The sequence below is a fragment of the Acinonyx jubatus genome, chromosome A2, assembly GCF_027475565.1.
Source record: "Acinonyx jubatus isolate Ajub_Pintada_27869175 chromosome A2, VMU_Ajub_asm_v1.0, whole genome shotgun sequence".
Taxonomy (NCBI): domain Eukaryota; kingdom Metazoa; phylum Chordata; class Mammalia; order Carnivora; family Felidae; genus Acinonyx; species Acinonyx jubatus.
In genome coordinates this window covers 46,864,837-46,889,996 of record NC_069383.1, presented here as the reverse complement: position 1 = coordinate 46,889,996, position 25,160 = coordinate 46,864,837, and the positions used below count along the sequence as shown (strand labels likewise).

Genomic DNA, 25,160 nt, shown 5'->3' with positions numbered 1-25,160 from the left:
GTTTCCAGAAGTCACTGGCATTCCTTGGCTTGCAGTCCCTTTCTGTGTTCAAAGCCAGCAGCGGCCAATCAGGTCTTCCTCCACTCCACTTCCTCTGTCCCTCCTCCTCCCTCTTTGATTTTCAAGAACCCTTGTCCTTACATGGGGCCACTCAGACAATCCAGGACAATCTCCCTGTCTCAGGTTCCTTCATTTATTTGCACCTGCAAAGTCCTTCTTGCCACAGACGGTAACATATTCACAGGGATGAGCGCATGGACATCTTTAGGTGGGCATTTTTCTGCCTGTCGTAGTCATCATTTTAAAAATAATAAACGATGCAATGTTTGAGGTGATGAGCCTTTTAATAGCCTAATTTAGTGTAATAGGACCCTGCTGTTTGTACCGTAGACCGTGTTAGAAACTAACAAGCCCTGGATTTCCTTCGTTCCTGGAATGTTAACAATGAAGAAAAATAAATTTGCCACGCCTAGCATTAATATTTGGTCGCCCTCCAATCTGACTGCACAGCACTAACTCTGCTGCCCCTTGTGACTCCCCATTTTCGGGAGGTCTCTCCTAGGGATGGCACCCAGCTAGTACAGGGCGAACACACACGGAGAACAGGAGACGTGGCTCCAGCGCTGACAAGCGTTGTGCAAGAAGCAATCCGGGGCTCGGAGAAACCTGACTAAAGTAACCCACGTACCCCTCCATGAAAATTCCACATCGGCTGGGTGTCTAAAGCCAAGAGAACTTAACCCCATGCCTTGCCACAACCTAAAGGCCGGTTTTGTTCTGCTTTGTAAACCTGACTTGGTCTCCCTACTTCTCACACTTGATCTTTCCCCCATATTTCCCACCTAGCGATACCAGGGACCAGAAAGCTTACCTGTCACCCTTGAGCGTCCCTTCTCGGTCATGCACAAAATCCAATTGGTTTCCAAGACATGTGGAGGCTTCTCTCTCTCTCTCTCTCAGTTTATTTATTTATTTTCAGAGAGAGAGAGAGAGAGCCTGCGAGCAGGAGAGGGCAGAGAGAGAGAGAGAGAGAGAGAATCCCAAGCAGGCTCCATGCTGTAGCATTTGAATCTGCCCTACGTCAGTCTCTTCTGCTTCACTCTTTTCCCCCCTCCTATCAATAAATACTCCAAAATGCCTCCTGAGTTATCCTTCTAAACTGTAAATACAATCACGCTACTTCCCTGTTTGCAGGGTGGTTCCCTTTTGCCTTCTGGAATGATTCCAACCTCTTAGCCCAGCGCACCAAGCCTCTTAGACTCTGCCTCAACCTACTTTCCCAGGCTGTTCGCTCACCTCAAGGCCTCCTAATCTTCATTCCAGCTACAATGAGCTGCTTGCAGCACTTCAGAGGCTCAAAGCTCTCCCTTGCTTCATGTTCCCTCGGCCTGGAATGCCTGTGGTTGCTTAAGCCAGCTCTCTCTCTCTCAAGACTCAGCTCACTATCACTTCTGGGAATGCATCCTTGTCCTTCACCCAACCCCCATCCCTGCACTCAGCTCCTGCGTGCACTTACCACACTGCACTCGATACATCTCATTATTTATGTCTGTGTTCCTGATGATAAGCTGTAAGGTTCTTGGAGGCAGGGACCCTGTTTGATTTAACTTTGCATCCCCTGTGCTAAACACAGGGCCTGACATATTACTGACGTGCAGTCGCTTTTGGTTTAAGGAACGAAGACATCTCCGGTTTGGGTCCCAAGGTATCCTGATGTCTCCAGGCACCAGGGACGGACTCAGATCAGGGCTATGTTCTGAAACCTCCCCAGTTTAGGCCTGTGGCCTCTAGAGTACAGCCAGAGAGCCCAGCTGGCTTTTGGGAAATGGGGGGTGGGGCAGGTTGAACTGAACAGTAGCTTTTATTGCTCTGGATTTTTGTTTTGTTTTGCTTTGGTTTTTTGTGGGTTTTTTTGTTTGTTTGTTTTGTTTTGTTTTTCTCGTTTCCCAGGAAAGTTAGTCCCGCAATTATGAGCTTACCGCTTCCAATCTGGCCCAACCTGAGAGCATATATCAATCAGTAGCAACTCTAAGGGAATCGACCACCTAAGGCACGGGCTGCCCTGGCCCAAGAGTGCAGAAGACAGCAAATGTGGCCCACACAAACGTAATGTGGTAATAGCAGCCTGTTAAGTCAGTAGTAATTCAGGACATGCGTTATCACCGCTAGCCCTCGTGATCCCCAGCAGTTACTGAATGTCTTGTGTGTGCACGCTGTCTGGGAGCTCTACAAGCAGGCACTGTAGGGACTTAAAAATAAAACAGAAACAGAGTTTCCGTACTTGGGAGGCTTGTGCAATCTATAGGCCAAAAATAGGGAGCTTGCCTTTACTGGGGCTTTTGGCTACCTCTGGGGGGAGGGGGGAAGGAGGTGGTAAGGGAAAATGTCTTATAAGACTTTTTAATCATTCATGTCTAACCATAGTGATTTAAACCAGTGGTAGGAAGCAGGGATGAGAGAGCATAGGCATTGGGGGCGGAGCCACATGCATTATGTAGCAGAGAACTATTTTTTCCCCAGATTCTTCTTCACTTCAGTAGGCTGGGAAAATTCCCTTGATACTGACGCCGTGTCACACCTTTCCACTGAGCGTTATACCTTTTCAACAGTAGGTCCCTAATAAAGATCAGGGATTCCTTTGAAAACGCTAGGTACGGAATCTGAGCGATTTCTTCATAATGGAGGAACAGTAGCATGGGTTGTGGTTGTTTTGTGTTAAGGGTTTTAAAATAAGGGCTTTTAACGATTTTTTAAAAATACCGTTCGCAAGCCAAAGTGGATTGAAAGTAGAGCATAATATAAATATTTAAGCTCTGATTACTACTTTATGCCATTTTGATAAGAAAGAATTAAGTTATTTTTATATAATAAAGATTGTGTCTCGACCTGTATTTAGAAAGGAAAATGATTCAGAATCTATGTTTAACATGGCTTAGGGATCTGGTCACCGACTGATTAACATGAAGTGCTTTTACAGCACATTTAATCCTATTCAGGACCCCAAAGTCTCCTTAGTGGAAGTGTAATTTAACTGCCCTCTAGAATCAAAAGATATTTTTTTAAAAAGTTTTAATTTTTTTTTAAATGTTTATTTATTTTTGAGACAATGCGAGAGACAGAGTGCAAGCAGCGGAGGGGCAGACAGAGGGAGACACAGAATCTGAAGCGGGCTCCAGGCTCTGAGCTGTCAGCCCAGAGCCCGACATGGGACTCGAACTCACGAACCGCGAGATCATGACCTGAGCCGAAGTCGGACGCTTAACCGACTGAGCCACTCAGGCACCCCCAAAAAGTTTTAAATATTAGAGATTTCAAACAGATAATCCTGGTCTCTCAGTGACAGTTTCTTTTCAAATTTCATTGAGATATATATGCATGCACACCCATCCGTCCCACGGTAGAAAGATATAGGCTGGCCATCATGATATGTCAGAGTGTCCTCAAGATTCATGATGTACATATTTCTTAGTAAATCACTGCTAAACAATTATCACCCATAAAGCATTAAGTGTCAATGATGCATTCAAATTACACAAAGTGGACGGGACACCTGGGTGGCTCAGTCAGTTAAGCATCCGACTTGGGTTCAGGTCATGATCTCACGGTTCATGACTTTGAGCCTCTCATCAGGCTCTCTGCTGTCAGTGTGGAACCTGCTTCAGATTCTCAGTCTCCCTACCCCGCCCCCCCTTCCCGGCTTGTGCGCTGTCTCTCTCAAAAATAAAAATAAAAAATAAACATTTAAAAATTTAAAAAATAAAATTGCACAAAGTAGTAAAATCAGTACCAGTATTGGTATATGTGACAATATCACGACCTGCTACAGATCATATGCAAATTAGTACAATTTGCTAGAGATAATGACACTGAGATAAAAATTCGTGTATCTATTAACAAATTTCAAAGTCTTTTCAAACAGAGACTGAGTCACTTGAGACTCGCAACTCCTCTGTGAGACTGGTATTATGATCATCTGTGTTTTACAGAGGAAACAGGTTTAGCCAGGTTCACTAGTTTGCCCTAAATCCCACAGTCAGCGCTAGACAGAGCCAGGACCTAACTCTGGCCTGAGCTCGCCCACTTCATGGTGGGTGCACTTGTACTCCTGTAGCACTTGGCTCCTTCCTTTGGAAGACAGACATGATTGATTAAAGCATCAATGCGAGTAAAGGGAAAAGAGAATTTGGCGTACTCAGAGAAAAGTAAAAGTGTGTTAAGGGCATTGTATACATTATGGATGTTCTCTGTAAAAAATTACCCAACGATGTGGTCCCTAAATATTCCTCTAAACTAACTTCAGTTTTACAATGTAAGAGACAAGTTTCTAATCACCACTAAAATCCTAAGCAGTGTTTTCTGTATTAAGATGTATCAAGATAAATTTTAGATGGTCCATTTATGTCTTTAAAGAAATGAAACCTATGGGGCGCCTGGGTGGCGCAGTGGGTTAAGCGTCCGACTTCAGCCAGGTCACGATCTCGCGGTCCGTGAGTTCGAGCCCCGCGTCAGGCTCTGGGCTGATGGCTCAGAGCCTGGAGCCTGTTTCCGATTCTGTGTCTCCCTCTCTCTCTGCCCCTCCCCCGTTCATGCTCTGTCTCTCTCTGTCCCAAAAATAAATAAAAACGTTGAAAAAAAAATTTAAAAAAAAGAAATGAAACCTATTTAAAGATAGGTAATAATACGGACAGTCCTATAGTTTGGTAAAGAGACTGGGTATTGTAAAAGAAAAGAGACAGAGAAAGAGAGTTTGTAGTGTGTAACACTAAAAAACAAACAAACAAACCAGGCAAAACCATGGCTATCTTTTACCTACTATAATGAGAGGAAATGTGGGCTGGCAGAGACCTTGGCAAAAAGTGCTGAAGTCCTGCTGCCTGCAGGAGGGCCTTAAGACTATGCCACACAGGGGCACCTGGCTGGCTTAGGCGACTCTTGATCTGGCGGTCAAGAGTTCGAGCCCCTCGTTGACGGTAGAGTTTGCTTAACATAAATCAGTAAGTAAATAAATAAATAAAGAGGGGGCGAGACATTTGCAAGGACATGGATGGAGTTGGAGAGAATACTGCTAAGTGAAATAAGTCAGCCTGAGAAAGATGAATGTGGGAATTTAAAAAATAAAACAAACGAGCAAAGGAGAAAACACAGAGAGAGAGAGAGAGAGAGAGAGAGAGCACCAAGCCAAGAAACAGATTCTTAACTATTGAGAACAAGCTGATGGTTAGCAGGGGGGAGGCAGGTGAGGGCTGGGTGAAACAGGTGGTGGAGATTAAGGAGTGCACTTGTCCTTGTGAGCACCAGGTGATGTTGAATCACTATCTTGTACACCTGAAATGAATACAACACTGTATGTTAACTACACTGGGATTAAAAACTTTTTTTAAGTTTTATAATAATAAATAAACAAAAGAGTGGGCAAGAGAGGGAAGAGAAGCACAGAAAAGAGTAAGTGCCAAAGAGAAGAGACTCACCTAAACTGAAATTCAAACGGGGTCACAGCAAACCCAGCAGTCAGGTGTGGGTTTGTTGTTGTTTTTTTTTTTTTTAAGATTTTTATTTTTTTAAGTAATCTCTATACCACTAAGCTCTACCAGCTAAGCCAGCCGGGTGCTCCATTAGTCAGGTATTTTTACTGACAAGCCCCAAACTAGCTTATCTGTTCCAGTGTGGGTTTCTGGCCACCAATGTTGTCAATGTGTGGTGCTTTAACAATTCAAAGTAATTTTGAACCTCAAAAGCCATGGGTCAAAGTATCACCATTTAAACCATGTGAGGAGGAAGAAAAACAGAACATATTTTTTCATATGATTATGAAAAGCTTCAAAGATTAGGAATTTTAAAGAGCTGGGACTCTGTTCTCTTTAAGAGTCACTGAGACATGAAAAGAACAATTCTGATGATGTACAGGAAAGCATCATTTAGACCAGTGCTTCTCCAAATACAGTCTGAAGTGGTGTGGCACCAGCTTCCCTGGGCTGCTTGTTAGAATGCCAATGTTCAAGGCCCAACCCTGAACTAGGGAGTGGGAATCATGGAGGGTGGGGCCTGGCAATCGGCTTTAACAAGATCTCTAGATGATTCTTTTTCGTACACTAAAGCTTGCAAAGCACTGATTCAGACCATCCTTAGTCAAACTGCAGATTACAACCCATTAATGGGTTGTAAAATCAATTCTGTAGGCAGTGACCGGCATTTTACAAAAGTGAAATGGAATACAACAGAAAATGGAGTGCATCCCAAGTTGCATGGGTATGAGCTCATAAAATTTGTTTCAGTTCTAGATCTGTATGTATACCCATGTGTACCGATTTAGATGAAGCAGCACTTTTAATTTTTGAAGAACTGGTAGGATATAATAAGAAGCTACAAATTTTATATGAAGCCAGAGCTGTTTGGTTGACGATAAAACACAGTGACAGCTTAATGTGGATTCCTGTTTGGAGAGAGATTGAGGAAGGAAGGAAAAGGGCCAAGGAAAAAACATAGCAAGCCAAGGTTTTCTAACTCCAGAATCCTCATGGGGAAAGAATCAAAAAGGCCTATCCAGAGAGGAAATCTACCACAGAGGAGATGTCAAGGAGGGTAAATAGAAGATAAGGTCATGTATGACCTTCAAGAAACAATCATTGGGGCGCCTGGGTGGTTCGGTCAGTTAAGCGTCCGACTTAGGTCATGAACTCTTGGTCCATGGGTTCCAGCCCCGGGTCAGGCTCTGTGCTGACAGCTCAGAGCCTGGAGCCTGCTTCAGATTCTGTCTCCCTCTCTTTCTCTGCCCCTCCTCTGCTTGCGCTCTCTTAAAAATAAATAAACATTAAAACATTTTTTAAAAATAACAATCATTTAAGTAGGAATATTCATTCACTCATTTATTCATTCACGGATCATTTGTTTTCCATCAAAGGTGCCAGGCACTGTGTTTGGTGCTGGGGGTATAGAATACATGTGAGGCCTATCGTGGACTGCATTATTTAGTGACAAGCAAGCAAGGTCAATAGCATGATCAGTGCTGTGAAGAAGTATTAACACAGCATTTAGTGGGAATACAGAAGTCAACCTGCGATGGCGAGGTTGGGACTGGGGCCACAGGGGACATCCACATGGAGAGGGCATTTAATCAAAATGGTGATCACATCGTAACATGGTATTCTACTGTGAAACTAATCAGTGATTATTTAGAGTAGTGTTTTCTCAAACATTAGTGTGCGTCAGAATCACTTAGCGGACTTGTTCAAGCACTTTTCCATTCAGTAGGTCTGGGGTGGGGGTCTGAAAATCTGCCTTTCTGACAAGTTTCCAGGCAATGCAGATACTGTTAATCTGGAGACTGTTTTTTGTGGATCACTGATCTACATGGCTAATTAAAGAGTTGTGTTAGACAGCATTTCTAGAAACACAATTTAGAGTAGATAGAATTTAGGGGCACGTGGGTGGCTCAGTTGGTTGAGTGTCCGACTTCGGCTCAGGTCATGATCTCGAGGTTTGTGAGTTGGAGCCCCACGTCGGGCTCTGTGCTGACAGCTCAGAGCCTGAAGCCTACTTTGGATTCTGTGTCTCCCTATCTCTCTGCCCCTCCCATGCTCATGCTCTGTCTCTCTCTCTCTGTCTCTCAATAATAAATAAACATTAAAAAAATTTTTTTAAAATACAAAAGATAGAATTTAGCTGATCCCCATGCACACAAAAAATTAGTTTTTCTTCACTATATTTTGATGGCTTAATAACAGTAACTGTCACTAGAAAATTTTCATTTAAATTAACTTGATTGTAAAATGTTTTACTAAGATTTAATACTTAGATATTTGACAGTCAGGCAACTAACTGTTCTTGTTTGTGACAAAGACATACTTGCTTTGTACTTGCCAAAACTGTTTCCTTTTCTTTCTGGGCACACACATAAAACCGCATTTCCTGACCCCTTTGCAGCTAGGTTAGACCATGAGAGTGATTTCTGCCAGCTTGGGTGGTGGGTAGGAGGGATGCAAACCCTTCCAGGCTTGGCCAAAACTTCTTTCAATATCAGTCCTTTTCCCTTGGCCAGCCAGGTACACAGGTTCTAGAGAAGGGCTCTGTTAGGGGTCCGAGGGCCTGCGTAGCCATTAGGTAAGAGTGTGGGTCCCTGAGTCACCACTTGAAGAGAAACCCAAGATTGCCACTCAGGTGGGAAACCGTTTGAAGAGAGATGAGAGGGCAGATCAAGTGAGCTCACAAATGTGCTTTCCTTCCTTGCATCATGGCCCTCAAGGTTAGGGGTTTGATTCCACTGAGTAGCTTAGCCTGTCCTGACTAACATGCTTTGCCTGGTGCTGAGTAACACAAAACACATGTTTATGAGCTAAATAATTAATTTCAATTTGTGTTCTCTTCTATCCAACATTCAGCCTGTAAAATGGCCTCCTGGCCACTCATTTGTTCAACAAATACTTACCTAGAGGCTACTGTGTGCCAAGCACTGCCAATGGTGAGCAAGAAAACTACACACTTTCCATGCTCTCATGGAATTTAGTCTTGTGAGAAAGGGACATAAATCAAACAATTGCTCAAATGTGTAAAATTCCAGCTGTTATGCGTGCTATGAATGTTGGAAACCTGGTACTATAAGGGGATTTTTTTTTCCTAGTTAGGAATAAATATTGAGTGCTTTCAGGTGTAATTACCGTCTGAGTGAAAATGATTTAAAAATATAAGTTTGGATGTGATGATGCAAAATATAACTAAATCTGGATACAACTAAGAGTCATACAGTTTTATTAAGTCGTTTCATTTAATAGTTTTAACTACTGAATGGCATTTGCTCCATATTATAGTTACATAAACTTTTTTTTAAAGTTTATTTATTTATTTTGAAAAGAGAGTGTGAGTGAGGGAGAGGCAGAGAGAGAATCCCAACTGCCTCTGGCTATTAGCGCAGAGCGTGACTGTGGGCTTGATCTCACCAATCACATGAGATCCTGACCTGAGCCAAGATCAACACTGAGTCACCCAGGCACCACTACCTAAACTTTTAAAATGCATATATGATGATGAATGTGATATCCTTTAGCTTATCAGTTGTTATCTCCTCAGAGACTTGCAAAACTCTTTTACTTTTTTTAAATCATAGTGTCTGTTACTTTTCTATATTCCTGCTGAACCAGAGTTTTACACTGAAGGCCCCATTCAGTAAAAGTTAAATCAGATCAAATCACTAAATACCTTCTTGAACTAGAACTTATTCTGGTGACCACTTTAGCCTTTCAAAATTTTCTCTGCTTACCAAGTAAACAATGGTTTCAGTAAGCTCATACATAAGATGACAGAATTTTAGATTTGCATGGAATAGTTTTGTTTTCCCATTCTCAGATACACTGATATATACGCATATGTACATACACACACTGATACATATATATTGATAAATACACATACACGTTCTCATATATATATATACATACATACACACACAATGCATCTATATCTGTACATATATTCTTCACTTCTGTTTAAAAACTTGATTCTCATACATAAATGATGAAAATACACCAATGACATTACAAATATGGGAAAAATAGATTTATTTTTACAGTTTGTACAAAAATACCGGTTGCTATTTTCACAAGAGAGGACACTTCAGCCATTTTCAAAACGAATTTCCAGACCATGCTCTGTCACCAAGATACTACATCACAGTAATGAACCGAAGAGAATTTTCCTAAATTCCATTTTAGAGACATAGTGGGATCTTTTTTTTTTTAAGTTTATTTATCTATTTAAGTCATCTCTACACCCAACCTGGGGGCTTAAACTCACCCCCCACGGTCGGCAGACCGAGCCAGTCTGGGGCCCCTAGAGAAATTATTGCATTTTAAGGCTGCGGGTGCCCTAGGGATTTAATCCCAGGTCAGGAAACTAATGTCCAAAAAGGTAAAATTTGCTTACTGCATGTAAGTTATTTCTGCTCCCAGACCCAGACCCCTGGTCTCCTAAATCGGGTGTAGCTTTCTCTGCACCACAGTTTTTGCTTTACTACTGAAGGTCAGGCTCGATTATCTTTCGTTCTTCCAACTGCGCTTCCTCCACCAGCAGTTTTATGGGATAGGTCTAATTAAGATGGAGCTGGCTTCTGCCTTCTTGGTTATTTCTTTTGTTTTCGCTGTTCATAGTCTTATCATCAATATTGCTGAACTTCTGTTTTATTAAAAAGAGATGCTCTGAATAATACCAAAGAGAACCTTAACACCCACCCAAACTGAAAGTTCCGGACCCAAGACCCAGCCATTCCCAGGCTCAGCTGGGAAAACGTGAAGTTCCTACAGCCGGTGTAACCCAGGGTCCTGGAGCCACGTGCAAGAGGAGGGGCCGCTTTCTGGTTGGCGCCCCGAGGGGCTTCATCCCTCCAATCCGCTTAGGCCCCGCGGTGAAGGAGGGGGCGCGCCCTGGGGAGGGGGCGGAGCCAACGACCTGTCCATCACCGAGTCCACGGGTGGCAGCACCTACCACACCGCTGTACCTAGGCGAGGCGGGGCCGGGGCGGGAAGGCCGCGGCCGGGGGAGGCGGAGCCGGGCCGGCGGGAGCCAATCCGCCGGGCGGCGCGAGGGGGTGGGGGTGGGGCTACCGCCCGCGACCCAAACACCCGGCCCGGTGCACTTTGGAGCCGCGCTGCTCCTCGGCCTTCCGGTGTGAAGGCCGGGGAACCTCCTCCCCTACTGGGCACCCCCACCTTCGTGGCCCAGACCCCCCCCGCCCCTCTTTTGCGGGGGGGAGTGCGGCGACGGTTGCCGGGAAGCGCGCGCCGCCCCTCCCTTCCCTCCTCCGTCCTTCCCTCACGCGCCACCCGTTTTTCCTCTTTCTCCGTTAATAACAGCTGGGTGGCTGGGGGAGGAGGGAAGGTGGCCCCGGCGGAGTCTGGGCGGGCGCCTCCCACTCACCCGCGAGCCGCCGTGTGAGCGGGAGGATGGCGGCGGTAGTTGCGGCCGCCCGGGAGGAGGCGGTACCGAGGCCCCGGGCGCAGAGCGCGGCGGCGGCGGCAGAGAGCGGCAGCGGCCCGTCCCGGAGCACCAGAACCGAAACCAGCGGCAGCCGCACAGCCACCTGAGCCGCCCCTCCCGCCGGAGCTAGAGAGCGGCGTCCGCCGCAGCCCGACCTCCTTCCTCTCCGCCTCTCCTCGTTTCCTGCGACCTCCCGCAGGCCACCGGTCTCGCCCGCCGCCCCCGAGCACAAGAGCGCGCCGGGCGCCTACCGCCCTTCGGGGCGCGGGGCGGCGGTCCTGGACGTGCGGGCTTCTTCTTGCGCGGGGCGCGGCGCCTCGGCCCTTCCCGCTCGTTCCTGCGCTCGCTCCCGCCCTCCCGGCGCTCCGGGCGCCGCGCGCGGGCCCGGCCTGGGGCTGGGCGGACATGGGCGCCAAGCAGAGCGGCCCGGCCGCTGCTAACGGCCGCACTCGCGCCTACTCGGGCTCGGATCTACCTTCCAGCAGCAGCGGAGGGGCCAATGGGACCGCGGGCGGTGGCGGCGGCGGTGGCGGCGGAGGGGCGCGGGCCGCGGCCCCGGGGAGGTTTCCGGCTCAGGTGTCCGGCGCGCACCAGCCCAGCGCCTCGGTCGGCGCCGCGGCGGCCTCGGCGGCCCCGCGCAGCCGCTCCCTCGGCGGGGCCGGGGGGAGCGTGGCGTCGGCGGCCCGCGCGGCGCAGTCCTCCTTCAACATCCCCAACAGCAGCAGCGGCCCGTACGGCTCGCAGGACTCGGTGCACAGCAGCCCCGAGGACGGCGGCAGCAGCAGGGACCGGCCGGCGGGCGGGGGCCCCGGCGGACCGCGCCTGGTGATCGGCTCCTTACCAGCTCACCTCTCGCCGCACATGTTTGGAGGTACGGCTCCCTCCCCTCTCCGGCTCCCCGGTTCCCTGCCTCCCGCGGGCGGCACGTGGGCCGCGGCCGCGCTGGGTTTTTACCCTTCTCCTTTTCTCCTTCAGCCTGAGCGCCGCGGCTTTGCCTCGCGGCCCCCGCTCGCCCCTCTGGGGAGGAAAAGCGCCGCTTAACCCTGGCGGCGCCGCTCCCGCTGCGCCCTGGGCTTTGGGTTTTAGACACCGGGTGCACCCCCGCCTCAGAGTGGGTCCCCAGCAGAGGAGGCACACGTTTTCCCCTTGGGGTGCAGGGAGCAAAGATTGTTTTTGAAACAAACCGACCTTGCAGCCCTCGTGCTTGTGGCTTTTTAGTATCAGGAAGTGAGCGGAAGACCCATTGCCAAACGTAGTGCTAACTGGGGACCCAAGTGGTGAGCGTTTTCTAAAGGCCAAGAGTCAAAGGGTCTCCAAGGAACGTGGGAGTATTTGGAAAAGGAGGGAGTTCTCTCCTTTGGACTGGCTGTTAATATAAAACTGTAATTCTTAAGTCTATGTCAGTAGCCACACCTACTGCGAGCAGTTGAATGGGTTGAATGTGTGATGAAAAAAATGCATTTTTGACTCCAGTGAACTGCGACTTTAGGTAATGGTTAATGCGAGCTCCTCTTACTTTGGAGGAGGAGGGCATTTTAAACATTGAAACCAGTTTCTTAAAGAGAGGCTGAGTATCAGGACTCTGCCCAAAAGATGCAGTAAGAGCCGAGGTGCTTCGGAAAAGCAGTGTTGACAAGAGTTCAGGAAAAGTCACTTGTGAGAAATGGACATTTTTAATAGGGAAATGATGTGCTTTTGTGTAGAAACAGAGGAAGGGTGCACTTGATCTGAGGAAACGGAGTTTGGCCGCCTCGTGTGTTCAGTGGTGATTTACTTTACCTCAAAACGGTTAATACAGTAAATGAATCAAGAAACCCCTCCCTTCCCAGTTCATGAAAAGAAATTGAAGTTTAATCTGATTAGAGATGCTGACTATAGAAGATAAACCTCCCCATATCATTGCATTATGTTCACAAGTGAGCGCAGCTAGAACAGTGAAAACACTATCCCCTCCATTTTTGTGGCCCTTTTATTCATGTTTCCAAATGTGAGAGATTTGAGTTGAAGTGAAATGTTCAATAATGTTATTTATCTGCCCTAATGTTCTGTACTATCAATATTCATGGTAGCATAATTGAAAACGAGAATGTCATGTTTAGTTTTTTCCATGTTTTTAATGCTGCTTTGCACATTCAATATAGAATAACTCTTTACCTATCTTTAATTGTTACAATTTTGATACGTAAGTAGAAATACTGACATTTCCTAAAATTGGGCCATTAAAAGCTTTTCCTTTTTTGAGAAAAAGAACTAGTGCCGTCCTTACTGTGGCTTGATCGTAATTAACATAGTTGAAGGTTAGTTTGATCGTAATTAACACGGCTGTAGTCACTACATTGAGGAGTAACAAGAGTTTCTTGAGAATGGGAGATTAAAGAGCACCTGGGTGGCACAGGTGTTTAAGCATCTGCCTCTTGATTTCAGCTCAGGTCATGATCTCACACAGTTTGTGGGTTCCAGCCCCGTGTTGGGCTCTGCGCTGATGGTGTGGAGCCTGCTTGGGATTCTCTTTCTCCTTGTCTCTCTCTCTCAAAGTTAAATAGGTAAACTTTAAAAGTTAGGGCCGCCTGGGTGGCTCAGTCGGTTGGGCATCCGACTTCGGCTCAGGTCACGATCTCATGGTTCGTGAGTTCAAGCCCAACGTCGGGCTCTGGGCTGACAGTTCAGAGCCTGGAGCCTGTTTCGGATTCTGTGTCTCCCTCTCTCTGCCCCTTCCCTGCTCATGCTCTGTCTCTTTCTGTCTCAAAAATCAACATTAAAAAAAAAAGTTAAAAAAAATCTTAAAGTGAAAAAGCAACTGCATTTAGCAGTTATGATCATCAAAAAATGTATTTAAAAGCTTGCTAAAGGAATACGAAAAAGCCTGTCAAATTAATATCTCATTTCTTTAATATACTGATTACTATCTCTTTTTTACGAGCTGGTAATTTCCTTTAACAAAGAGTCAGTAGATCTGTATGGGTTTATTTTCTCAAAAAAGAAAAAAAACAAAAAAAAAAAACCCTTCCATTTAGAGCAGGGGAAGATAGTTGACATTCATGCTATTGCTATTAATTCATAGTAAATTAGCAAATGAAAAGACCTGGTTCCTAAAAGTAGAAGTAAAGCAAATTTATCTTGTTGAAGTTCCTAGTTTTGTTTTGTGCACCTAGTTTTGTTTTTTTGTTTGTTTTTAAATACCTTGGGGGTTAGGATGACTGGAGCCTACTAACACAGTAACACTGTGGAACTTGTGGCAGTATTTCTTCCAGGTCTGTATACAGAATGGCATCCTAATGGCCTAAGTTCTCTGATGTATGCAGCTAATTCAGTTTTTTCTACTATGCATTTAGAAGGATTCTAGTTATGTATCATTCTTGGGAAATTGGAGAAAACGGTCAAATTATCTGTGCTTGGTAGTTCAGATGAGGAACCCCAGTTAAGAGAGCCTGGAAGGGGATCAGAGAAATTACTTGCTTCTATTGTATGGTAGGAACAAATCAGTATGCCACTACCTTGAATCCTAGTTAAGACAAGTGGATGGAGCACACTTATGCAGAAACACATCTTTGTAGTGGCATTTGATTTCATGAGATTTTTGCTTCTATTTCAGTGGATAGGTTCATCAGGGAGATTTAATAGAAGCAAGATTTTCCTCATCCTGAGATTTAGGAAACCAGATGAATCTTATCTTCTTTTTATGTATTTTTCAGATGATGAACCTTATTTTAAAAATTAGACTTGATTATACTTCATTTTGACTTAATTTCTTAGTATGTATTATGGTATTAATGTGTTTATTCAGTTACAGGTTGTACAGATGTTTGGGTGTATATAAAGTAAGGCCCTCTGAAAATTGAGAAAAGGAATTATTTCTGAATTAGTGTGAAGTTTTGCTGTAATTTTGTAAAACTTATTTTAATTGATGTTTACATTATTCCTAAAAAGAAAATACAGTGCTAATAAGATTCAAAATTGTTACTCTCTTTTAGGATGTCATGTGATTTATGGAAAAGGAAAATCTAAACGGTACCACTTTTTTTTTTTTTAAATATTAGTCTAACAGGTTGAATTGTTACTAGTTTCGTCATAATGAATAACCAAATTGCATGAAGTTTTCTCTGTTGGTTTTATGTTTTGAATGTGCATTTTAGCTGTGTATACTTTCTTATTTCTCTCTGGAGAAAACCTGAAGAGAGGTGCTTAATCCAGATACTTTAGTTTACAGAAATTCCCTAGAACTGAAGGATGTTTCTTTTGTTTTATGACTGCTGAGTTTAATACTATTAAAATGAACAAAAGCCTTCTCTTGGCTATCATGTTTGTTTTAAAACAGGTCTTCACTGATATATAGGCCAATAATTTAAAAGCCTTGGTGGCATTTTAGGATTTTTTCGGCTTTTTGTCTACATTTTCCCTATTAAGTTGCTGGTGTTCATAAAATCAATTATTGTGGGGGCACCTGGGTGGTTCAGTGGGTTAAGCATCTGGCTCTTGATCTCTGCTCAAGTCATGATCTCAAGGTTCATGGGATCGAGCCCGGTGTCAGGCTGTGTGCTGTTTGGGATTCCCAACGTAGCCTGTTTGGGATTCTCTCTCTGCCTCTCCCTCCTTTTACCTCTCTCTCCACCCCCCGTCAAAATAAATAAACTTAAAATCAATTATTGTGAGTGGTAGAATAGTAGTCTTTAATGATCCAGCAAGGATGGGGAAGGAAAATTGGAGTATACAAATATACCAGTGAATGGAGATTATTTCTGGAGAAATCATGTGGGCTTCTGTTAGAACCTATCCATGCACCTAGAAGTGACCATGTAAAATGAATTAATCTGGACAGTTAACTGGTGGTACTCAATTGCTTTTGGCCTTCTAATTGGCTTGAGTTGTGTCCTTGAGTGTTTCAGTAGTCTGTAATTCAGGCGCCTCCTGTTCCTGAGGAAACTTGCTTCCTTATGTTGGAGTGTATGTTATCTCTTAACACGAATATGTTAAATAAAACCTGTATTTCCAGGCAGATTTATTTCTCTTAATCTTCAAGATAGGTGAAGGTTTTTAAGGTAGTTGATTATCTTCATTAGTTGTTACTGAATTGTTCTCATTCTTACCAGTTATCTAGTGCCAAAAATGTTTGAATTTGGGATGTTGTGATTAATCTTCCTTCGCTGAATTTTATTCAATTGAAAATCTTTGTGCAGTGTGGCAGAATAGAAATATGTGCTTTTTCCTAAGCAAAATTACACTTAAAACTACCACCTCTGTCACTTCTCAAAAGAACAAGAACTCTGGTGGTTAATATATTTTTTCACATTTTTTTTTTAAGGATTTCTTTTTTAAAATGTTTTCGAGAAAGCATGAGTGGGGGAGGGGCAGAGAGAGGGAGAGAGAATCCCAAACAGGCTGGGCACTGTCTGTGCAGAACCTGACTTGTAGGGCTCGATCTCATAAACCATGTGAGATCATGACCTGAGCCTAAGAAATCAAGAGTTGGAGGCTGAATCTACTAAGCCACCCAGGTGGCCCAGTGTTTCTCACTTGTAATCCCACGTGTCTTTAAACACCGTAGAAGATACCTTGCATCGTATGCTTTGCTAAAGTGTGGACTCTGACCTAGAAGTTTCTGCATTGGGAATATTTTGAGTGTCATCCTTGTGCAGGGGCCATGCTAATCTTGTCTGTATCATTCCAGTTTTAGTATAGGGACTGCCGAAGGGAGCACGGGAATATTTTGACAGTTCTTTTTTTCCCTCCTCTCTTCTACCTCCAGCTTTATTTTATTACTTTTTCCCCTGGAAACTTCTCTTGACTGCAGGGTAGAAGATGGGCTGGAGGGAGGGGTGGTTTGTGTTGCACCGGGCATCATCTGATAGGAAAGCTGTCTGACCTAAGTACCTCAGATGCTTTGCTGGCTGCAAAGACAGTTGTTTCACTAAGGATGGTGCCTCCAGCAAGTCCCCAGCCCCCTCCAATTTGATTGCTTTGCCTGGTAACTAGTAAATGGGTTCTTATTTGTTTTTTGGTTACCAGTGTCATTAGATACCAGCTTTTTTTAATGTTTATTTTTGGGAGGGGGGAGGGCCAGAGAGAGAGGGGGATAGAGAATCCCACACAGGCTCTGTGCTGACAGCAGAGGCCGATGCAAGACTTGAACTCACGAACCATGAGATTATGACCTGAGCTAAAGTTGTACGCTTAACTGACTGAGCCACCCAGGCTCCCCTAGATACTAGCTTTTAAAGTATTATTTATTCTGTGTTTATAAGGAGAATTGCCTTAATATTATACTTATTGCATATACTGGGTATATGTACAATTGGGTATATTAGTAAGTTGGTTAAAAAAAGAAATACAGGCAAAGTTTTATGTAGCAAAGTATTTTAATTTAAAAATTAAATGTTTTAATTATGCATGCACTTGACTGGTATTAACTGATGATTTAAATTTGTTCTGTACTTGTTTAAGTGTTTAGAAATTGGGGAAAACATGTCTTGTGTAAACAACAAAGGGTTCAGAAATACCTTAGGTTCTCATTATATGTTTTCCATGCTCCTTATTAACAAATTACTATAATTTTTTTTTTTTTTTTTACATTTTTTTATATTTTAGAGACAGAGTGCAAGCATGGGAGGGGCAGAGAGAGAGGAAGACACAGAATCAGAAGCAGGCTCCAGGCTCAGGCTGTCAGTACAGAGCCCAATGTGGGCTCGAACCCATGAACCGCGAGATCATGACCTGAGTTGAAGTTGAACACTCAACCAACTGAGCCCCCAGGAACCCCCCCTTTTTTTTAAATTTTAGAGTGCAAGCAGGGGAGAGGGGGCAGAGGGAGGGAGATAAAACAGGCTCCACACTCAATGCAGAGCCTGACAAAGAAGGGCTTGATCCCTCGATCCTGGGATCATGACCTGAGCCAAAATCAAGGGTCGGGTGCTTAACTGGCTGAGCCAACCAGATGCCCCAAATTACTGTAAATTTTGCTGACCAAAACAATGCATATTTATTATCTCACGGTTTCTATAGGTCAGGAATCTGGGTTCAGTTTAGCGTGGTTCTTTTGCAAGACTGCAATAAAGGTATGCTAGGACTGGGTTGTTTTTTCAAGACTCGACTGGGATAGCATCTACTTTCAAGCCCCCTCTGGTTGGTAAAATTGATTTCCTCATGGTTGCTAAGCTCATGGCAGCTTGCTTCTTCAAAGCCAGCAAAGGAGAAAGTCTAGCAAGATGAACTGATGCTATACTCTTACGTAAATACGTGCGTGTAATCACACACAGCCCGTTGCTTTACTGCTTCCACTGGTTAGAAATCATAGGCCCTGCTCAGACTCAAGGGGAGGGAATGACAGGTGTAAATTTCAGAAGGCAGAGATCATATGTGACCATCGTAAAGTGTAACCACCTTTGGTTATAGACTTCGTTTGGCCAGTTAAAGATGGAACTGTTCTAACTTTATTTTTAAATTCATTTTTTATTTACTTTAGAAAAGTTGTAATAATGAATGTGGTAAATGTTGCTTTAGTAAACATAATTTTTTTCTTTTTAAGGGCTGGCATTGTAGTTGTCAGGGGTACAAACCTGGCCTCTCTTGTGCTTGCTCAGGTCCCAGTTGAATTTGAGATTATTATATATTGTAACAAGTGCCATAATAAGACTATTACAAAATGCTTTGTAAGGTATGTTGTCTCAGGTAAGGAATACTTCACAGAGGAAGGTAACACCTGAACTGTATTTTGAAAGGTTTAGAAGTTGTATGCAGGGGAGACGCTATAGACTAAAGAATCCACAAAAGCCTTGGATTTTGATAGGGTACACTGAAAGGTTTGGATTGTAGTGTGTAAGGAGGACTGATGAGGGCATGAAACTGGAAAACTCGGTTTGGACCATTTGTTGAAGGATTTTATAGTGCTCTGCCTTTGTTTTACCTAACCAACCAAGTTTTAAAGTAGCAACACTCCTATCATAGTTGATACGGATGGCAACCTTCCTGAGTACTGCAGTGTGCAGTCTGTGACACTGTTTATGACATTGCTAATCATGATTAAGTTGGTTGTTAGGAGGGGAGAGGTAGCAGGAAGATAAGCTAGGAGGACTCTTGCTTTAAATTTTTTTTATTTCAGAGAGCGCGTGAACAGGCAAGGGGGGGGGGGGGGGCGGGGAAAGAGAATCTTAAGCAGCCTCCTCACTCAGCTCAGAGCCCAACCCAGGACTCCATCTCACTACCTGGGATCATGACCTGAGCTGAAATCAAGAGTCAAAAGCTCAACTGAGCCACCCGCGTGCCCCAGGCTAGGACTCTTTTAGACTATAATTGGTGGAAGATGCCTAAATTGAAATTATGGCATTGGTGAAGGAGAGGAAAAGTTGGATTTGATTAAGATTTCTAAGGTAGAACCAATAGGATTGAGAGCCTGGATGCATAGTGATGTCATTAACCAATATTAAAAAAGGAAAGAAGAAATTTCAGGAAATGATTAGTTCTTTTAGGCCTGCTTAAATTTTGCGTGGTTATAGGAGTTCCATTTAGAAGTATCCTTTAAGCAGTTGGAACATCACTAATGTAGAACATTACAAAAACTTGAGAAATAATCAGATTGTAAGTGAAGCCAAAAAATGGACAAAATTACTATGGGATGAATATAAATTGAGGAGCAAGCATGGAGGCCTGGGGAACAAGAATTTTAAGAGACAAGCAGAGTAGGAGAACAGCCATTAGAATTGAACCCAAGGAAAAGAAGTTGATTGAAATATTTTTTATTATAAAAATAATATTGATTAGAAAAAACCAGAAAATACTGAAAAACACACAAAAGAAATAGCAAATCACTTGTAATCTTGCCACCAGAAATAACTAGAAGAAAATGTCGATGTCTACTTTTTCATATACATGTTTTTGGAACATTCATTCTATGCTTTTCATTTTAAACTTTTCTCATGTTCTAATGTAAGATTGTAAGGCTACACATTTCCCTCTGAGAGTTGCTTTAGGTGAATCCCGCAAATTGTGAAGTGGTTTTACCTTGGAGTTAAAAATATTGCTTAATTTCTCTTGTGATTTCTTCTTTGATATATGGGTTTGATATTCTTTGATAACACCCTGTTTCCACTTCATCAGTTTCTTCCATCACTTTGAATTTTTTATAACGTGGTTTTTAATGACTGCTCAGGGTTCCAAAATTCAATCCATAAACATTTAATGAGAACCTATTTTGCCATTCACTGTCCTAGGGATACAGAAGTGAAGAAATAAAACACATGTCCCTGCTTTCAGGTACCTTATTTTCTACTCTAGGGAGACAGTAAACAAGTAAAAACATAGTGTGTCAGAGGGTGTTGAATGCAATGGGGAAAAATGGAGTGGGAAGGTGGGTAGAGATTGTGGGGTGGAGGCTTGCCCCTGTTTTAAATGTTTTGGAGATCACCTCACTGACAAGGTTGACATTCAAACCAAGGGGAGGGAGCAAGCCATGAAAGATCTCTAGGAGAAAAGCATACCCAGGCAGAAGGAACAATTTCTAGAAAGGCCCTGAGAAATGAATGTACCTGATGTGTCCTGGGAACAGCTGTGAAACCAGTATATTTGGAGTGCAGAGGGTTGTAGGTGAGAGCAGAGAGGGGTTGGGTAGGACAGAATCCTAAAATGTCTTGTAACCACTGACCTGGTGTTTTGACTTTTGTTTTAGGGAGAGATGGGGAGGCATTTGAGAGTTTTTTGAGCAGAAGATTGACATAACTGGACTTGGGCTTAAAAAAATTTTTTTTTATGTTTATTTTTGAGAGCGAGGACACACGCACGCACAGGGGAGAGGCAAAGAGAGAGGGAGACAGAATCTGAAGCAGGCTCTGCGCTAACAGCAGCAAGAGTGACACAGGGCTTGAACTCAAACCATGAGATCATGACCTGAGCTGAAGTCAGATGCCTAAGCCTAACTGACTGGGTCCCCCAGTGCCCCCCTCTCCTCATACTTGGGCTTTAGAGGATTACTCCGCCACGATGTGAGAGTGGATGCTGGAGGGCAAGACTCAGGTAAGGAGTTAAAAAAATCAGGGCAGCAGATAACAGTGGCTTGGGCCAGGGTGGTAGTGCTGGAGGCGGTGTGGACTGGCCAGATTCTTGATGTCCTTCCTGTTCTTACCAACCAGATATGCGAAGGAGGGAGAGTGAGAGGGGAGCTGGGGTTTTATACAGTTTGCTTGCAGTGGGCGCTGTCACCGTGTACTATTGCTGTCAGAACCCTGACTCACAAATGTTTTATGTTTCTCCAGTCACTTCTTAAAAATTTATCAGAGATGTGGCATTGTTTGAACCAAAGGTATGCATTTGTTCAAGGCATTTGATGTTTATTACTGAATTGCCCTTTGGAAAGGGCTGCTTCTTCAAGCAAGGTATAATTTCAGGACTATCTGATTTTTTTTTTTCTCCCCATGAAAACTCCAGTGAGGTTTTTTAATACTTAAAATGGATTTTGAGTAATGTCTGTCAGTCATTATTGTATTCAGTGCCCGTTTTTTTTTTTTTCAACGTTTATTTATTTTTGGGACAGAGAGACAGAGCATGAACGGGGGAGGGGCAGAGAGAGAGAGACACACAGAATCGGAAACAGGCTCCAGGCTCTGAGCCATCAGCCCAGAGCCTGATGCGGGGCTCGAACTCACGGACCGCGAGATCGTGACCTGGCTGAAGTCAGACGCTTAACCGACTGCGCCACCCAGGCGCCCCCAGTGCCCATTTTTTAATAATAAATTTAGTGTATCAAAAAAGAATAAGTACATTCCATCATTTGAATTTAATGAATTCTGACATCTTGTATATCCTAATTTTTGTTTGAATTCTGATTAGTCTGTGATAATGTGTCAGTTCTATTTGTATACATATGAGCTGAGAAAAATAAACCATATACTGTGCATAGTGAGTTATTACATGTAATTCATTTCAAAGAACCAGCTTTTGGTTTGAATAAATTTTACTACTTTTATTGATTTTTTTTTAATTTTTTTTTTTTAACGTTTATTTATTTTTGAGACAGAGAGACAGAGCATGAATGGGGGAGGGTCAGAGAGAGGGAGACACAGAATCCAAAACAGGCTCCAGGCTCTGAGCTGTCAGCACGGAGCCTGATGCGGGGCTCGAACCCACGGACCATGAGATCATGACCTGAGCCGAAATTGGAAGCTCAACTGACTGAGCCACCCAGACGCCCCTATTATTGATTTTTAAATTTCATTAGTATTCTTTTATTTTCTTTCTCATTTTGTAAAGTTAATTTTGCCCTTTCTCCTAGCTTTTCTTAAATTTTATTTTTTTTTAAAAATTTGTTTAATGGGGCGCCTGGGTGGCGCAGTGGGTTAAGCGTCCGACTTCAGCCAGGTCACGATCTCGCGGTCCGTGAGTTCGAGCCCCGCGTCAGGCTCTGGGCTGATGGCTCAGAGCCTGGAGCCTGTTTCCGATTCTGTGTCTCCCTCTCTCTCTGCCCCTCCCCCGTTCATGCTCTGTCTCTCTCTGTCCCAAAAATAAATAAACGTTGGAAAAAAAAAAAAAGACCTTTAAAAATTTGTTTAATGTTTTATTATTTTTGAGAGACAAAATACTAGTGGGGGAGGGGCAGAGAGAGAGGGAGACACAGAATCTGAAACAGGCTCCAGGCTCCGAGCTGTCAGCAGAGAGCCCTATGCGGGGCTCAAACTCACAAGCTGTGAGATTATGACCTGAGCTGAAGTCAGATGCTTAACCAACTGAGCCACCCAGGCACCCCTAATTTTTTTTTTTTAAGTAAGCTCTACACCCAGTGTAGAATTCACGACCTTGAGATAAAGGGTTGCGTGCTCTACCAGAGCCAGCCAAGTTTCTTAGTTCATTTTATTTTTCATTTGTTCTTTTTTTAATGATAAAAACAGTAAGGCAATGATTACCCCCTTGGTACATATAAGTAGTCATTTCCCATAGCTTTAGATACTTAGTATTTTCACTGTCATTAAATGAACTCCCTTGAGAAATAATTTTGTTCACTACATTTATTTATTAGTTTTTAAGTTTATTTATCTTGAGAAGGAGCATGCATGGGATAATGGCACAGAGAGGGAGAGAGAGAATTCCAAGCAGGTTCTGTGCTGTCAGCGCGGAGCCTGATGCAGATTCAATCTCATGAACGATGAGATCGTGACCTGAGCCAAAATCAAGAGTTGGTCGCTTAACTGACTGAGCCACCCAGGTGCCCTTTGTTCACTACATTTAGATTTTTTTTTCTTTTAGCGAGGAGTTAAAGTGTGGCTTTAACATGTTTTGGTGGGAAATTTACTGTTCTTACTGCCCTTTTGTTATTTCTAGTGTTCCCTAGAAGTGTTGCATTGTGGTCATAGAGTCTTAAGACTTTTTCAGTGGCAAATGATAGAAACACAGTGCAAAATAGCATTAAGTGGGAAGACGATATTACATGTGTTGGAATGGTTCTGTGTTCATTCATGCACTGCATATTTGGTAGGTCCTTTCAATCTGCTAACTCTGGTCTTTCATTTTGGGTAGTTTTTAAAAATTATTTCTGTGATTATTTCTTCCACCATTTTCTTTTCTCATTATTTCAGTGTTGGATATAGAGTGATCCTTTGCTTTATCTTTTTTATATCTTTTTGTTCTTTAGGGGGGATTTTTCCCCCCAGCTTTTATCTTCTAATCCTTTAGTTGATTTTTGTCTGTTTCTGTAATCTTTTAAAATTTCCGAGAGTTTTTTATTGTGAATTTTTTCATACATTTTGTTTGTGTTTTGTGGGTACAAGATCTTATTCCTAAGACTATTAATGACATGTGTTTGTGTGTATGCATATGCTTTTTTTTACCCTCCCAATTACTCAGTTTCTTCCCAGTTGCTTTTTCTGTTTGACTTCAGTCTTTCATTAGGTTCTTTCTTCAAATGTTTGGTGATCGTTGGTTGGTTATTCACTCATTTTTAAAGCACTAAAAAGCTGATTGGAAGCTGTCTGAACACCTAGGGTTATCTGTCTGTGCCCTTTTTCTTAGGAATTAAGAAATTCCTAAGAATTAGTGTCTTTTTCTCTTGAATTGGTCATATTTTCCAGAGTGGCTTCTCTCTCTCTCTCTCTCTCTCTCTCTCTCTTTTTGGCCTGGAGGATGCACTTTTTTATACCTCTATTCTAGGAGCGGAGGAGAAGAAAGTCGGGACTGTTAACACTCAGTGTGGTACTTTTCACTTAATTTTCATATTCGTTATCAGTAGGGACCTCTGCCTGTCACTATTCCTGTTGTCCCCAAGTCCAGAAACTTTTCTCCCTCCAAATAACAAACCTTCAGTCTAATGCCAGGGTTGGGGTGGAATAGCTGCCTGGTTGCTGCAAGTCAAGGAGGACAACTGGAAAGAGACTTGGAGTAACTCTCTTTTTAGTCCTTTTCTCGCGCCTGCCACTTCATGTGGCTGCTGTAAATCTGGTTGCTTTTCTGCTTTCCTAGTTCTGTGATGAAAGTTGCCACTGCTTTTCTTTCTGTAGTCTAACGATAACCCTTTTATCCCCTCTATCTTTTATAGGCTTATTTCCTTGAAAAAAATACATTCTTACAGATTTTAGTAGGATGTTTGAACTGAGCAGAGGCTGATAAATATGTTCAGGCAATTGTCTTTAACTGGAAGTCCTCTTTTTTTTTTTTAATTGCCTAAGAAATATGAATCCATTTTTATGAAATTTTGACGGCTCGGATAAAATGAAAGTCACTTTCACTCCCCTGGTGATGCATTCACTCCCCAGATGTCACTATTATGATTGTTTTGTATGTGTACTTCCTAACTTTTTGGTAAATTGATTCACATACTTGGAGAAAAACGGTTTCATTTGTATGAAATTTTGTGATAGAGCTTATTGACAAGACCGGCGGGGGCGTACTATCTTCTGAAACCTGTTTTTTTCTCTTTAATGGGTTTAGGAACTTTTTATGTGGGAGGACATAGGAGTGTAACTCTTCTGTAACTGCCGCATACTTACTATTCCATAATCTGCATATATACTGTAGTTTAACCCTTCTTCTGTCGGTAAGCATTTAGGACATTTACAGTTCACCAGTGTTGTAAAAAACACCTTTATGAATATGTGCACATGTATGGATCTTTCTCAGACATCAACCCTCTGGAATTAATGTCAGACTCCAGGTTTAAGGGCACTGAAGACTGCCCTCACTTCAGATTCAGTTACCTTTTGGGGTTCCCAGGCCATCTGTACTTCTGA

The 25,160-nt window shown here is 43.3% G+C and overlaps 1 protein-coding gene and 1 non-coding gene across 5 annotated transcripts in view; one reads left to right on the top strand and one right to left on the bottom strand.

The window, feature by feature from the left end:
* The first annotated feature begins 10,593 nt into the window (after positions 1-10,593).
* ZNRF2 (zinc and ring finger 2) overlaps positions 10,594-25,160 on the top strand; it is a 133,380-nt gene continuing 118,813 nt past the window's right edge. For all 4 annotated transcript variants that reach the window (XR_008296750.1, XR_008296749.1, XR_008296748.1 and 1 more), the window contains exon 1: positions 10,594-11,833. Coding sequence is in view for 1 of the 4 variants with exons in the window: in XM_027075194.2 (XP_026930995.1) it covers positions 11,368-11,833 (466 nt within the window). In the remaining 3 variants the exon portion in view is untranslated. The remainder of the gene's footprint in view (positions 11,834-25,160) is intronic.
* Positions 16,550-16,657, bottom strand: LOC113604264 (U6 spliceosomal RNA). The gene has a single exon (XR_003426142.1). It is a non-coding gene; the product is annotated as a U6 spliceosomal RNA (small nuclear RNA).